A 17,227-nucleotide genomic window follows, 5' to 3' on the forward strand; every position below is an offset into this window, starting at 1 on the left:
AAAACAATTATAAATAATATATTGTAATAAATGTTATGTGAATGTGATCTTTTTCTTTCTTTGTTTTCTCTTTCTTAAAATATTTTATTATACTAAACTCAACCTTCAGGTCACCTGGGTGGCTTAATCAACTGAGCATCTGACTGTTGATTTTGGCTCAGGTCATGATCTCAGGGTTGTGAGATCAAGCCCCACATCAGGCTCTGCACTCAGAAGGGAGTCTGCTTAAAGATTCTCTCTCTCCCTCTCCCCCTGTTCTCTTTCTCTCTCAAATAAATATTTTTTAAAAAATAAAACTCACCGTTCTTCTTGTGATGGTGTGAGATGATAAAATTTGTATGTGATGAGATGAAGTGAGGTGAATGATGTGATGTTAGATACATCAGAAGGAGAATCATTTGCTTCTGAATTGCATTTGACCATGGGTAATTTAAACCATGGAAAATGAAACCACAGATAAGCAGGAACAGCTGTATATCACTTCATCTTTTTTTTTTTTTTTAATCCTATCACTATGTCTTTTGGTTGGAAAGTTTAATACATTTATACATAAAGTAATTATTGGTAGGTGTGGAATTACTGTTGTCATTTTGTAAATTGGTTTCTGTTTTGTGGTAATTTTGTGCATCGCTTGTCCACCTTTGTTATTTGATGTTTTTGTAGTGATTTTCTTGATTTTTTTTTTTTTCTCTTTAGCTTTTGTATATGTATTATGGGTTTTTATCTTTAGGGTTATCTGAAGTCTTGCCTAAAATATCTTGTAGTTATAACAGCTTAAAGTTGACAGCAGCTTTAATTGCATGCAAAAGCACTATATTTTGCCCCCTTAACTTTGTGTTCTTATGGACAGTGTTTGCATTTTTTTATATTGTGTATTCATTAATACACTTTTATATCCTAACTTTTATATAAGGGTTAAAAGGAATTTATGTACTGCTGATTCAGTCTTGAATTTCTCTGTATTTGTCTATATACTTTACAAATGAGAATTATATTTTCATATGCTTTATGCATTGCTGTTTGGCATGTTTTTGTTTCAATTTGAAGAACTGAACCTTAATTATTTTTTATAAGACAAGACAAGTGGTAACTGATTCTGTTAGTTTTTGTTTGTTTGGAAAAGACTTTCTCCTTCATTTTTTAAATGATACTTTTGTTAGGTATGGGTATTCTTAGTTGGCAGATTTTTCTTTTGATACTTGGAATATATCATCCCTCTCTCTTCTGGCTTGTGGCTTTCTGCTAAGAAGTCCACAGATAATCTTATTGGAGTTTCTTTAAATTTGGTGAATTGCATTTCTTTTGCTACTGTCAGAGTCTCTTTTTTTCCCTTGACTTGACAACTTGATTATACTGTGTCTTGGTGTATTCTTCTTTTGGTTCATTCTGTTTGTGGTCCTCTGAGTCTCATGAATCTGGATGTCCATTTCCCTCCCAAGATTTGGGAAGTCTTCAGCCATTATTTCTTTGAGTAAGCTTTCTTCTGTCTCTTGTTTTTCTCCTTCTGGGACTCTCATAATGCTTATATTGATTCCTTTGATGCTGTTTTATAAATTTTTTAGGCTTTCTTTATCCTCTTTCACTTGTTTTTCTTCTCTGATTGAATAATTTCAAATGATCTGACTTTGAGTTCTCTAGTTCTTCTATTCAATTCAGTGTGGCCTTAAGGCTCTCTCTTGCATTTTTTCAGTGCATTCACTACATTCTTCATCTCTACATTTTTGTTGTTGTTGTTCTTTCAAAAAATTTCTCCATTAAAAAGGTTCTCTTTCCCCTTTGTAATCAGAGTATTTTGTAAAGAGATACTTTGAAATTATGTAAATATTCTGTTTCTCACCAAACGTTTCCTATATTCATTTATTTGTTTTTATCAGTATAGATTCATAGTTTTTTTTTTTTAATGGATTAAAATCTGTGACTATCACTTATTTTGTTGCTCAAATTATCCTTGATTTGGCTAGTGAGAGTCCATAAAGCTGACTACTGAGTCCTTTGGATATGTCTTCATTCTTTCAGCATTTTCCTGCTTTTAGAGGATAGCAAAATATGCCAGGATCATTTTGTAATTTATCTGACCTTGCACTGGAATGAATCATTTCACCATGTTGCCCTGGTTCCTTTTAGTGGAAAATGGTATATAGAAGCAAAGATCTGGGCACTGTTGTACTCATTGCTATTGATACATCACTGCTCTCAGACTTTCTTGGTGGACAGAGATCTATGTATGTATTTACATACACAGAAATATAATTTATATTTATGTTTATAATTTATAATGTTTATTTATAACAACCTATGTATATAAAAAACCATGAAATCACATTACCTCCAATTTTTTTTTAAGACTTTATTTATTTATTTGACAAAGACGGAGACACAGCGAGAGAGGGAACACAAGCAGGGGGAGCAGGAGAGGGAGAAGCAGGAGCCTGCTCTACTGAGCAGGAGCTTGATGCAGGGCTCGATCCCAGGACCCTGGGATCATGACCCAAGCCAAAGGCAGACGCCCAGTGACTGAGCCATCCAGGCACCCCTACCTCCAATTTTAATATGAAACCATGAGGTTATTAATTTTAACTTATTTCCTTTCTGTGTTTATACATTTCTTTCCTCTTACAGTGAGAAATGTGACATTCTTTATCCTTAATATATTTACTTCCATGTTAAACTACCCTGTATACAACCAGTTTACCATTTTGCCATGGCTTCCTTCCTAATATGGATGCCCTCTTTTCCCTGCTTGGACTCTGACACCATGAATTGGGTTGCCCTTTTTCAGGGTTGCCTCCTCACCTTACTCCACTTCTTTTTAAATTTTTTTAAATTCCAGTATAGTTAACCTACAGTGTTATATTAGTTTCAGGTGTACAGTGTGATTCAGCAATTCCATACATCACTTAGTGCTCTTTATGACAGATGCTCTCCATAATCACTGTCACCCACTTCACCCAGCTCCCCATCCACCTCCTGTCTGGTAACCATCAGTTTATTCTCTATAGTTAAGAGTCTGTTTCATGGTTTGCCTCCCTTTCTCTTTCAACTTTGCTCATTTGTTTTGTTTCTTAAATTTCACATATTAAGTGAGATGATATAGTATTTGTCTTTCTCTGACTGATTCTGCTTAGCATTATACACCTAGCTCCAACTATGTCATTGCAAATGGCAAGATTGCATTCTTTTTTATAGTGGAATAATATTTCATAGTATGTGGAATATTTGAGATCTATCTATCTATCTATAGATCTATCTATCTATCTCACATCTTCTTTATCCATTCATCTGTTGATGGATATGGACTGCTTCCATAGTTTGGTTATTGTAAATAATGCTGCTATAAACATCGGGATGCATGTATCCTTCTGAATTAGTGTTTTGTATTTTGGGGGTAAATGCCCAATAATGTGATTGCTGGATCATACACTTCTTTTTAATTTTTGAGGAAACTCCATACCGTTTCCCACAGTGGCTGTACCAGTTTGCATTCTCATCAACAGTGCATGAGTGCTCTCTTTTGTCCACATCCTCCCCAACATTTGTTGTTTCTTGTATTTTTGATTTCAGACATTCTAACAGGTGTGAGGTGATATCTTCAGTGTAGTTTTGATTGGCCTTTCCCTGACAATGAGTGAGGTGGAGCATCTTTTCATGTGTCTGTTGGCCATCTACATGTCATCTTTGGAGAAATGTCTTTCATGTCTTCTGCCCTTTTTAAAATTGGATTATTTGTTTTGTGGATGTTGAGTTTTATAAGTTCTTTATATGTTTTGGATACTAACCCTTTATTGCCTATGTTATTTGCAAATATCTTCTCCCATTCCATAGGATGCCTTTTAGTTTTGTTGATTGTTTCCTTTGCTGTGCAGAAGATTTTTACTTTGATGTAGTCCCAATAGTTTATTTTTGCTTTTATTTCCCTTGCCTTGGGGGACATATTTAGAAAAATACTGCCACAGCTCATGTCAGAGACATTACTGCCTGTGGTCTAATCTAGACCACAGGTTTAGGTTTCAGGTCTCACATTTATGTCTTTAATCCATTCTGAGTCTCTTTTTGTGTATGGTGTAAGAAAGTGGTTTGGTTTTCTCAATACCATTTGTTGAAGAGACTTTCAACAGTTGGATATTCTCTTCTGCTTTGTTGAAGATTAATTGACCATATAGTTGTGGGGTTTATTTCTTGTGTTTTTATTCTGTTCCACTGATCTATGCATCTATTTATGCGCCAGTACCATACTGTTTTCATTACTACAGCTTTGTAAAATATAACTTGAAGTCCAGAATTGTGTTGCCTCCAGCAATTTGCTTTTCCTTTTCGAAGTTGATTTGGCTATTCAGGGATTCAGGGTCTTCTGTGGTTCCATGCAGATTTTAGAATTGTTGGTTCTAGTTTTGTGAAAACTGCTGTTGGCATATGGATAGGGATTGCATTAAATGTATAGATTGCTTGGGGTAGCACAAACATTTTAACAATATTTGTTCTTCCGATCCATGTGCAGGGCATATCTTTCTATTTCTTTGTGTCACCTTCAATTCCAATCATCAGTGTTTTTTTTGGTTTTTTTGTTTGTTTTTTAAGATTTATTTATTTATTTGTCAGAGAGAGAGAGATAGAGAGATCACAAGTAGGCAGAGAGACAGTCAGAAGCAGAGAGAGAAGCAGGGTCTCCGCTGAGAAAGGAGCCGGATGCGGAACTCAATCCCAGGACCCTAGGATCATGACCTGAGCTGAATGCAGTCGCTTAACCAACTGAGCCACCCAGGCATCCCTCATCAGTGTTTTATAGTTTTGTTTTGTTTTTTTTTAATATTTTATTTATTTGACAGAGAGAAATCACAACAAGGCAGAGAGGCAGGCAGAGAGAGAGGAGGAAGCAGGCTCCCTGCGGAGCAGAGAGCCTGATGCGGGGCTCGATCCGAGGACCCTGAGATCATGACCTGAGCCGAAGGCAGAGGCTTTAACCCACTGAGCCACCCAGGCGCACCAGTGTTTTATAGTTTTCAGAGTATAAGTCTTTTATCTTTTTGGTTAGGTTTGTTCTTAGATGTCTTATTTTTTGTGCAATTTTAAGTGGGATTGTTTTCTAGTTTCTCTTTCTGCTGCTTCATTATGGGTGTATAGGAATACAACGGATCTTTACACATTGATTTTGTATCCTGCAACTTTATTGAATCCATTTATCAGTTTTAGTAGTTTTTGGTGGAGTCTTTTAGGTTTTCTTTTTCTTTTCTTTAGTAATCTTTATACCCAACCTGCGGCTCGAACTTAAGACCCCGAGATTGAGAGTCTTCTGGCCCCTCAGGTTTTCTGTATGTAATACCATATTACCTGCAATAGTACCTTACTCAGCCTGACTCCCACGGTAGATTTCCCTCCTTCTCATTGGGACCCTCTTTTCCTCATTCAGGCCTGATACCCTGTTCTGGAATGCTGTCACTGTGACCCCTTCCTCCCTTCCCCATGGACACTTACCTTACCCTAGTCTGTCCTGTGGACTTAGGACTGAATTGTTCAGGAAGGGGAAAAGGTTAAATATTTTTAAACATAGTTTTGATGGAGTTTATTCCCAAATAACATAAAACCAGTTAATAAAAAATTAATGGGAAAATAAGGTTTGCTGTAAAGAAATGCATTTCATAGTCTGCTTTTTATAAAATATTTCACAAAGTAAGAGATATATAATAGGAAGATATTTGTACTTTTTCTTTGAAATTGTCTTCTATACTAAATAAATTAATTAGTGCCAGTATAGTTTTTTTCCTGTGTTAGAGAGACGTCTATATTTTATACTATAATCTCCTTCTGTGTAATTTTAGAATGAAAAAAATCATTATGTATAATAGCCTCCATAAAAAGATTTCATGTCAGTCTAGTTGCATTACTTTGAAATTCTACTTATGTTTCATAGGAATGTTACTAAGTGGTAGCTCTTTAAGTTGAGAAATGTTCTAGAGATGCTGATAAAATGTAGCTGTGAATCATGATTCAGAAATAATTAAATGCAGAGGTGTTAACGTTTGGAGAACAAACAGTGATTTGAAAGAATTTTGTAAATTTGCTTTAGATGTATTAGTTTTACATTTGGCAAATAGTACCTATGTTAGTGAAGGTTCTTCAGTGAAACAGAGCCAATGCACATTCTACTTTACTCATTCCACTGCCTCAAATGCTGATGTCATCCAGATACACTCTCACAGACACACCCAGAAATAATGTTTAATCTGGGCATCTTTTGTTCCAGTCAAGTTGCCACATAAAATTAAATATTATAGGAGCAAATAATAAATTCAGGATTAGAGTGGAAGTGTTCTGAAGTTTGTTTTCCTCCTATTTTTCTAGGTGACATCTGCCCTTTTACTTTTCTTTTGTCTGTATGCTTTGAAAAATACTCCAATCTCATACCATCTCATGTCTTTCAGATGGGATCTATGTGCAAAGGACTTTCAAATATGTATCTCCAGCCCCCAGTCCTGCCTGGATTTACATGAAATTTGATATATTCAAAACCAGGAACATGATTTTTTTGCTTTAAAAAATATCTGCCTCCTGAAAACTTCTTTGTTTTTTCTTGCCTCATTAGTTATGGCTTCCTTTTTTCATTTTGCAGTTTTTTTTTTTCAGCATTCTCCTCAGAGTATATCCAGAATCAGACGACATCTCACTACATTCATTATTAAAACCATCGTCCTCTTTCATCGGGATTAGGACAGTAGCTTATTAAGTGGTTTTCCTGCTTCCACCTGTGTTCTTTGTTAGTGTTAACAGAGTGACCCTTTAAAAAAGCAAGTTAGGCTACGTTACACTCGTGCTTGGAACTTTTCAAAGTCTTCCTGTGTCAGTCAGGGTAAAAACCGAACTCTGTATTGTCATGCATTATAAGACCGACAATGATTTGCCCCGCTTGCCTCCTCTTTTCTCTAAATTCCTCTATTGCTGTTCTTCCCCTTACTTGTTCTCTTCCAGCCACATTGGCTTTCTTGTTGTTCTTTTGTGTGTGTGTACACATTTAATTTTATTGTAACAGCAACTCGTACACTTTTAACATTTAAAACTGAGCTTCATCTTTCCTTTCCAGTGAAACAAAAAGAAATCTAAAAATAAACAGGAACACAATTATAGTAGAGAATGTCCATCCCAAATAAAATCCTTTGGTTTTTTAGGTTTTTAGGTTTATAGGTTTTAAACCTATAGGTTCTGCTGATTCTCCCATCAAGTGGTAGGACTCAAGTCATCATTAGGAGAGAATTTTATTTTATCTTATCTATTATGCTATTTTTTATTTTGTTATGTTAGTCATCATACAGTACATCGTTAGTTTTTGGTGTAGCGTTCCATAATTCATTCACACCCTGTGCTCCATGCAGTATGTGCCCTCCTTACTACTCATCACTGGGCTAACCCATTCCCTCATCCCATCCCCTCTAAAACCCTGAGTTTGTTTCTCAGAGTCTATAGTCTCTTATAATTATCTCTCACTCTGTTAACTCTCCCCTTCATTTTTCCCTTTCTGCTACTGTCCTCCATGCTATTCCTTATGTTCCACAAATAAGTGAAACCATATGATAATTGTCTTTCTCTGCTTGACTTATTTCAATTTTATTTTCAAAGTGTCAACTTAAACTGCAGGATGTCGTTAAACATCACAATTAAACATTCCAAAGGAGAAGACATGTTGTCAAAATGCCCTCTTAACCTACCTAAACATCTCAAACCTCCCTTTTGCTGACATTCTATTACCCCATTTTTTAAAGTTTTTTTTTTTCTCTTTTTAAACAAAGTAGACAGATACATGTTGGTAAGTGCTAACTGTCCTATTCACGTACAGACACAATGTAATCTCTGAGTCCAATATACAGAGAAAGGAGGACAAAAAGCTAGAATTCTATGCACTGCTACGCAGGGGCCTAGCACCCTCCAGGTTCCAGCAGACCTAAAGGAGCAGATTTTTTTTTTCCCCCACAGAGCACAGGGATGTTGATTCCATAAAATTTTTGTTGTGACAGGAAGGAATAAAAATGAATTTGGAACGGAAAGAGAGATTCTTTTCCCAGTGTATTCTGCTCAAGGTATCCCCCTGCCCCCCAAAAAGTTGAGAACCATTTTATATAGGGAGAGGAAAGAGGCTTCAAAAAACAGGGCAAATAAGCACAAGAGGAGGTGGGTGGAGGATACTATAGCTTGCTCCCGGGACTGAGAAAATTCAGAAAAGAAGGTTGGACTCCATCATAGTTTCATTAGTCCTCTCCTTTATCCTCTTCTTCTCCTTTCCCCACCCCCATCATCATCTTCATCTTCTTCACTTTCTTCATCAATATCTTCCAGTCCTTTCTCCTCCTTCCCCTTCTTCATTATCCATATCAGGAACCAAGTAGTACTGTATGGATTTGGCCAAGTATCATCTTTGGTGATGTCTCCTAACTCAAGTGCGCCTGCTTCAGAATGGTCAGTAGATCAGGTGAAGCAGCTCTCTAGTTCCTCAGGCTGTGTCTTCCTGCTTGCTTTATTCTGTGTTTGACTTGAACATTTCATCAGATCCTTTCTGGATTTCAGTAGACTTTGAAGATGGATCACCACGCTCATGCAGAAGAAAGTCTTTGGAGAGAATTTTATTTTCAAAGTAAGGGTTTTCATCAAAATAAAAATCTATTCTGTAACCTGATTTTATATCTTTGAATTATGTCACTTTGACTCTTGTCGAATAATGCAAAGCCTCTTCCTCTTCCTTCCCAAGCAGTACAGATGCTTGTGGATCATTGACAGATGTTGTTACCCCCAAATTTGGGATTTTGGCAATCAATTTCAGTGTCTTTGAAAAAATGGTCGGAGTTTCTTATATTTCTGTTCTACTCAGAATTTCCTCACTGGCTTGTTCAGCAAGTCTGTTTCATCTTGTACTTCATCAGTATGTTCAGGTGCTTCTTGCTGTTCTGTGTCTCCCTTCGGCAAGTGGAGAGGGGTGATGTCTCCTCTGGCTTGGGGGCAGGAGGCAATCTCAGTTTCTGTTTGAGGCAGGATCAAAGACTGGTGTTTGGGGGTCATGCTGTGAGGAAAGCCCACGGAACAAGGGGAGACACACGTCTGCAAGAAGCTCCAGTTACTCTTTCTTGTTGTTCTTTGAACACCCAGATGTTCTCTTACCTTGGGGCCTTTCCAGTTGCTGAAATTCTCTTCCTCACTCCTGTCAAGTCTTGACTCAAAAGATGCCATCTCAGAAAGGATTTTCTTGGGCATCTTATGTAATCTCCTTCCTTGATTTATTTTTCTTTAGTACTTACTAATATTTAATAGACCACCTATCTTATTTATATTGCTTATTTTCTACAATCTCCAGAATTTAATCGGGACAGGATTTTTTTTTTTTTGGTTCAGTACTATACCCTCAATGTGTATGTTAGTGCTTTACTTATAGTATGTATTCATTATTTGTTGAAGAAATAAATCGCAAATGACCTATTTCACAAAAATGAAATAAAAGTATCAGTTTATTCAAGGCAGTGTGCTAAATTGATTGCATAGGAAATGTGAAGTAGCTATTTGTGCTTAAAATTTAACAAACATAATCAATGAACACTCATCCACAGCTTGTTGGAGTTTAACTTGGTCAGCCACTCTAGAGGACTATGTAAGAATTGTTAAAAGTCTAGGAAAAGGAACAATTAAGAGGAATTCTACTTCTTGGAACTTATTCTGCTGAAATGAGTAATTATACTGCCTCCACTAGACTGAAAGCCACTAGAGGGCAGGGATTTGCTTAGTTCAGTGCTGTATCCGAGTCCTAAGGAAAGTGACTGGTATATAGTAGGTGCTCCATAAATATATCTTGAATAATTAATGAATATATTGTTTTGTTATATAGAAAAAAGTTACGGTAAATAACATCTTGAAAAAAATGTCCCAAGGAAAAAATAGTGCGTAGGAAATAAATACCTCGTTGTATAGCATACAATTTTAATATCAGGAGGAATTTGTAACAGATAAGTGCAGAATTATGAATTTTCTTTTTTTTTTTCAAGGTTTCTAAATATTCTTTACAGAAGAAAGTAAGTGAAATGGTAAGGTGATCACAAAATACACACCCACTCCCCAGATTAGCACATAATGTAATGTGTGTAGTATCTTTGTCAGTATAAATGTGGCATTTATATTTTAAAAACTTGAGGGGTGCCTGGGTGGCTCAGTCGGTTAAGCCTCTGCTTTGGGCTTGGGTCATGATCTCAGGTTCCTGGGATCGAGCTCTGCATCAGGCTCTCTGCTCAGCAGGGAGCCTGCTTCCTCCTCTCTCTCTCTCTCTGCCTGCCTCTCTGCCTACTTGTGATCTCTCTCTGTCAAATAAATAAATAAAATCTTTAAAAAAAAATTGAAACTGGATATTAATATTCCCTTTAAAGGACTGAATTACAATGTTACAATGTTAAATATAGCTTAAATGAGTTTAAATGAATTTAAATGAATTTACTTCACAAATTTATTTCTGGATTACATAGTTTTTACATATTTTAAAAAATTTTTTACATATTTTTACATACAGTTTTATAGTTCCCAGATTATTGATATCTTATTTTAATATCAAAGAACAAAGAAATAATTACAAAACCTATTTTATTATCTTTTCTAGGTATGTATGCAAGCATGCAGTTATTAGTGATTGCCTAAAAAATTAAAATAAAATGAAGTGACATTTGAATATGACACTTGGGATAGGGTATCATTCTTTATCATTCAACAAGTGTTTGTTGTGCCTTCCTCTTCTATGGTATATTAAAGTTTAATATTTAAATTTTTACAGCATAATATTTTATGGAATATTTATTGGATCTTCTCTCTTCCTATCCCTATTTGATTCAGAAGGATTTATTTTCCTGTATTTTTGATTGAGCAAAATTCTCCCATATCCACTTAAATCTTCTGAGGGCTTTTTGGGTGGACTTAGACTATTTCAATCTTCCTTCTTTGGAGCAGACTGTAAGAGAAGTAAAAGTAATGTTTGAGTTAAGTTTATATATTGTAGGTATGGGAAGTAACAAATGAGAAATCACTTCTTATTAAATACAGAAAAATAAAGTAACCATTTTGCTTTGTGAAATTGTTTTTGATGTTTTAGAAAATAAAAGAGCCTTAAAAAGATTGCTAAGCTTGATTGAATAAAAGATGTGAAAATTCTGTCACTATTCAACTGGAAAGAATAAAGATAATATTGTCAGACTATTTTAAACTATGATTTTAATTAAGAAGCTGAAAAACTAGATTCTGGTTTAGCTTTAAGTACCATGACATTTGTACTGAGAGTCATCTTCAACGCTACAGTGGTTTTACACAAAATATAGTGAAATTGAATAATGTGCCCTCTGACCTGGGAGATAAGGCTACAAGTTAAAGATCAAAGGCAACATAAAATGTGCTTTATTTTATTCCACTTTAAAATTTCATGAAACAGATCCTTACAGTCTTAGAAAAAATGGAAAAAGTTTTTAGTCACTTTGTTAATGTGAATGACCACCTCTTAAGAACCTTCTAAAATGATATTTGGGTTATAGTGACAATGTTTTTTTCTATCAATTCAGAGCATTAAATTTTGCATTAAATAATTTTATGTATTGATATGTACAATTAAGATTTTGTGCCCATTCTGACAGAATATTAAATGTATTTTAGATAATAAAGATTTAAAAGTAATCTTTTTTCTAAACATTCTTACATTATTCTTTTTACATTATTCTTGTATAATTCAGATGACCTTTATTCAAAGTACTGTATTCAGTAATTTAGTTAATGTTATTTTATTCAAATCATTTTTCTTTTATGTAACTTAACTGTATAGGCAAGATAGGAAAAAAAAATGGTCACTTACGTCAAGGCAGGATTTTGGGAAGCAACTGATAAAGTTAAGTGCCCCCCCAAATTTTTCAAAACAGTATTAAGAAAATTGTAAAGAAGTTCATGATCTCCTATAGGTGAACCCTTAATTACTAGTGAATTTCTTTCTTTTGGGAATTCAGTAAGCTGGTTTTTGTGTAGAGTTGGTAATATGTCTCTAGATAAATTAACACAGTATGAATTAAAGGATTCACCTATCCCTAAGAGTACTCTTTCTTTTGAACAAAATCAAATGATTAACTATTAATTGTGATTTGGTGATTGATGAAAATCTTCCATACTAGGTGACTATATTTTGTAATGAGTAGCTGATAAGACTGACTAAATGAAGTAAAAACATATCCAACCATCTCCTAGTTATATTTTATTTTTTGTATATCACTTTCCTCTAAAGAAAAGACTTAAAAGAGAGATTTATTTTTCTTCATTGAATTAAAGTTTGAGTACTGAAGGTTTCATATGATTTAAAATTACCATATTTTTCCTTTCATTAATTTTTTTAGAATAAAGACATGTATGAGAACAGTCTTTATAATTATTAAATATAATTTGTATCTGTACACACATAATATTGGTGTAACTTTAAGTTAGTTTAAGTATTATATACCTTATCTTTGTGACTAAAAAAGGTGAAAACACTTTAAGAAAGATGCCATAGGTTTCTTAAAAAGTGAGTTTTATAACCCCATTGATTTATTTTGGGGTCATATTGAAGAAATTTAAAGGTAAGTTGCAAAATAGATTCGAAGAATGAAGTTTCTTTTTGAGTTTTTATCCTTTTCACTAAAATTTACTTTAATGAATTATTTTAAGGGAAATTCATTTTATTCCCAAAGATTTTCAAATTGGTATCCATAAGGAAATAAGGGGGAAATGAGCAGCTGTGCCTTTTATTAGTAAACGTAGTTGTAAAAAGTTTTGTGTAAATACTATTTTTAAGTTATTCCTATTTTAATGTCTTGAAGCTTTAAAATAATCTTTTAAACCACACATATGCAGACAAATGTACATGTAGACTTTAATGTTAATTATGCAGATGCTGTCTTTTCCTCTAACCTTGTTTTTCATAGATTGTTAAAAAAAATTTTTTTTTTAAATATTGTATTTATTTGACAGAGAGAAATCACAAGTAGGCAGAGAGAGAGGAGAAAGCAGGCTCCCTACTCAGCAGAGAGCCTGATGCGGAGCTTGATCCCAGGACCCTGAGATCATGATGTGGGGCTTGATCCCTGGACCCTGGGATCATGACCTGAGCCCAAGGCAGAGGCTTTAACCCACTGAGCTACCCAGGCACCCATGTTTGTTAAAATTTAAGTTTGCATTTGGAAAGCAATGAATCCTGATATTATCTGTGGACAGAGTATTTGCATGTAGTAGTAAAATTGTGTAAAAGAAGAAAATAGAGGGACACCTGGGTGGCTTAGTGGGTCAAGCCTCTGCCTTCAGCTCAGGTCATGATCTCAGGGTCCTGAGATCGAGCCCCACATTGGGCTCTCTGCTCGGCAGGGAGCCTGCTTTTCTCTCTGCCTGCCTCTCTGCCTGCTTGTGATCTCTCTCTCTCTGTCAAATAAATAAAATCTTAAAAAAGAAAAGAAAAGAAAATAGCTTGAACCAATTCATAGAGGTAAAAAGAATAAAAACAGAGGCACCTGGGTAGCTCAGTGGGTTAAAGACTCTGCCTTCGGCTCAGGGCATGATCCCAGGGTCCTGGGATCGAGCCCCACATAGGGCTCTCTGCTTAGCAGGGAGCCTGCTTCCCCCCTCTCTCTCTCTGCCTGCCTCTCTGCCTATTTGTGATCTCCATCTGTCAAATAAATAAAATCTTAAAAAAAAAATGAAAACAGTATGTACTTAGCTAATTTTTAGTCATCTTAACGAAATTATCTTTACCATGATATAATATGTAATATTAAAGTTTTAATAACAATGCCATAAAGTTATTTATATTATTATTTAAAATGTTCTTGGGTTTCTCAGACAAGTGATACCAATCTGGTTTCTTGTTGCTTCCCAAAGAATTTAAGCTATTTGCTGACATGCAATCAGCAGCAAACTTGACAACTAGCCTCTTCATCTCTTTATCAGAACTAAATCAGAGCAGCCAAGTAGATTCATATAGAAACAGTCCCATATGAGCCTGTATGGGCTAATGAGCTATGGGTGCCTATGTAATTTGAAAGTCTTTATAATATCATGGCCACTGACTAGGTTTATGTATTTGGAAATCAGAATTATGTCATGCTAACAAATAACTTCAATTTAATTGAACTAGCTTTGGCTTTAAGCAAAAGATGTTGGAATAGAGTATATCACAAATTATTTTAATTTGTATAGAGCTCTATGTATGTAGAGAAAACCAATTAAATCACTTTATTCTTTGCTGCAGTTTTAGTTATCAGGATTATTCATCTTTACAGGCATTGACAGCCTATTATATTTACCACTTTTTAACTGAAAGGTTAAGGAAGCTTATATTACTGTGTAGTGGACAATATTCTCATAAAGGCTACATTAAAAATTGATCTAAGCTGAAAAATTGAAAAATTCCTTGACCACAATGCTATGAAACTAGAAGTCAACCACAAGAAAAAATCTGGAGTCCACAAATATATAGAGGTTAAATACCATGGTACTAAATAATGAATGGGTCAACCAGGAAATAAAAGAAGAAATAAAGTATGTGGGGACAAATGAAAAGGAAAACACAACAGTCTAAAAGCTTTGGGTGCAGCAAAAGCAGTTCTAACAGGGAAGTATTTAGCAATGTAGGACTACTAAGAAAAATCTCAAACAACCTACCCTTAAACCTAAAGGAGCTAGAAAAAGAACAACAACAAAACCTAAAACCAGCAGAGTGAAGGAAAAAAATAAAGATTAGAGTAGAAATAAATGATCTAGAATCTTAAAAAACACATGATAGGACAGATCAATGAAACCAGGAGCTGGTTTTGTGAAAAAAATAGAGTTGATACACCTCTAGCTAGACTTATCAAGAAAAAAAAAAGACAAAAGGACTCAAATAAAATCACAATTGACAGAAGAGAAATAAAACCAATACCACAGAAATACAATTAGAATATTATGAAAAACTATATGCCAACAAATTGTACAAACTAGAAGACATGGATAAATTTCTAGAAACATAACCTACTAAAACTAAAGCAGGAAGAAATAGAAAATTTGAATAGACTGATCACCAGCAAAGAAATTGAATAAGTAATCAAAAAACTAAAGTCCAGCACCAACTGGCTTCACAGGCAAATTCTATGAAACATTTAAAGAAGAGTTAACGCCTATTCTTCTCACACTATTCCAAAAAAGAGGAAAGGAAGGAAACAAATTCATTCTGTGAGGCCAGGGTTATCCTAATACCAAAACTGGATAAGGACACCACTAAAAAAGAGAATGACTGCCCAGTATCCCTGATGAATATAGATGCAAAATGCCCTTAATAAGTCACTTATTACATTACATTACAATACATTAAAAAGAAAAAAACATTCAGTATGATCAAGTGGGATTCATTCCAGGGATGCAAGGATGGTTCAGTATTTGCAAATCAATGAACAACATGATTCATCACATCAATAAGAGAAGAAAAGGACCATATGGTCATTTCAATAGATGCAGAAAAAGCATTTGACAAAGTACAATAACCACTCATGATTAAAAAAAAAAAAAAGCCCTCTTAACAAAATAGGTTTAAAGGGAACATACCTCAATGTACAGTAAAGGTGTTCTATGAAAAACCCACAGCTAACATCATCCTCAATGGGGAAAAACAGCTTTTCCCTTAAGATCAGTAACTAGACAAGGAGATCCACTCTCAGCACTTTTATTCAACATATTACTGGAAGTACTAGCCACAGCAGTTAGATAACAAAATGAAATAAAAGGCATCCAAAGTGGTAAGGAAGAATTACTTCTTCCTTTACTTCTTATTTTAATTATTTGTAGATGACATGATACTATGTAATGAAAACCTGAAAGACTCAACCAGGAAATTGTGATAATATTCGATAAGGGAAACAGATACAGGCCAGGTAAATCTAACAAATTTACACTGCTGCCACTCCACAGGACAACAGTTCATTCAGGAAACAATTACTGAGTGCCAGCCAGTAGACTCACTATTGTTCTTTATCACTGCTCATCACTAGTGCTGAAGCATGTGACAAAAATGAATGAAAGTTTCTGAAACCAATCAGTGGTTCTACCAATGTCATGTCAAGATCAAAACCTTTAAAAAAAATGTTATTGAAAAATGCCATTGGTATTTTGATCCGGATGGCGTCGAAAATATAGATTGCACTGGGCAATGCAGACATATTAACAATGTTTATTTTCCTATCCATGAGTATCCTCAATTTTTTTTGTGTCTTCAATTTCTTTTCATGAGTGTTCTGTAGTTCCTAGAGTATAGATCCTTTACCTCTTTGGTTAGGTTTATTCCAAAGTATCTTATGACTTTTTAAGAAATATTTTAAAAATTTATTTATTTGACAAAGAGAGACACAGGGAGAGAAGGAACACAAGCAGGGGAAGTGGGAGAGGGAGAAAAAGGCTTCCTGCTCAGCAGGGAGCCTGATGAGGGGCTCAATCCCAGGATCCTGGGATCACGACTTGAGCTGAAGGCAGATGCCTGATGACTGAGCCACCCAGGTGCCGCTATCTTGTGATTTTTGGTGCTATTGTAAATGGTATCAGTTCTCTAATTTCTCTTTGTACAGTTACACTGTTAGTGTGTAAGAAAACAACTGATTTCTGTGCATCGATTTTGTATCCTGCCATATTACTGAATTGCTGTATGAGTTCTAGTAATTTGGGGGTGGAGTTTTTGGGTTTTCCACATAAAGTATCATGTCATCTGTGAAGAAAGAAAGTTTGACTTCTTCTTTGTCCATTTGAATACCTTTTATTTCTTTTTGTCATCCGATTGGTGTTGCTAGGACTTCTCGTACTATGTTGAAAAATAGTGGTGAGAGTGGGCATCTTTGTTGTATTCCTGATCATAAGGGAAAGCCTCTCAGCTTTTCCCCATTGAGAATTATTTGCTGTGGGTTTTTCGAAGATGAATTTTTTTTTTTAAAGATTTTATTTATTTATTTGACAGAGAGAAATCACAAGAGAGGCAGGCAGAGAGAGAGGAAGGGAAGCAGGCTCTCCGCGGAGCAGAGAGCCTGATGTGGGACTCGATCCCAGGATCCTGAGATCATGACCTGAGCCGAAGGCAGCAGCTTAACCCACTGAGCCACCCAGGCCCCCTTGAAGATGAATTTTATAAAATTGAGGAATGCTTTCCAAAGTGCTAGAACAAACCATACTAAAATTTGTATGGAACCAGAAAAGACCCCGA

The 17,227-nt window shown here is 35.1% G+C and overlaps 1 protein-coding gene across 1 annotated transcript in view; it reads left to right on the plus strand.

Annotated features, from left to right (window-relative positions):
- The window catches only part of CCDC73 (coiled-coil domain containing 73), a 122,577-nt gene that overhangs the window by 37,032 nt on the left and 68,318 nt on the right, over positions 1–17,227 (plus strand). Inside the window, exon 6 of the mRNA XM_046015605.1 lies at positions 10,011–10,049. Coding sequence (XP_045871561.1) covers positions 10,011–10,049 — 39 coding nt within the window. The remainder of the gene's footprint in view (positions 1–10,010; positions 10,050–17,227) is intronic.

Source organism: Meles meles, chromosome 8, assembly GCF_922984935.1.
Source record: "Meles meles chromosome 8, mMelMel3.1 paternal haplotype, whole genome shotgun sequence".
In the NCBI taxonomy this organism is placed as follows: Eukaryota; Metazoa; Chordata; class Mammalia; order Carnivora; family Mustelidae; genus Meles; species Meles meles.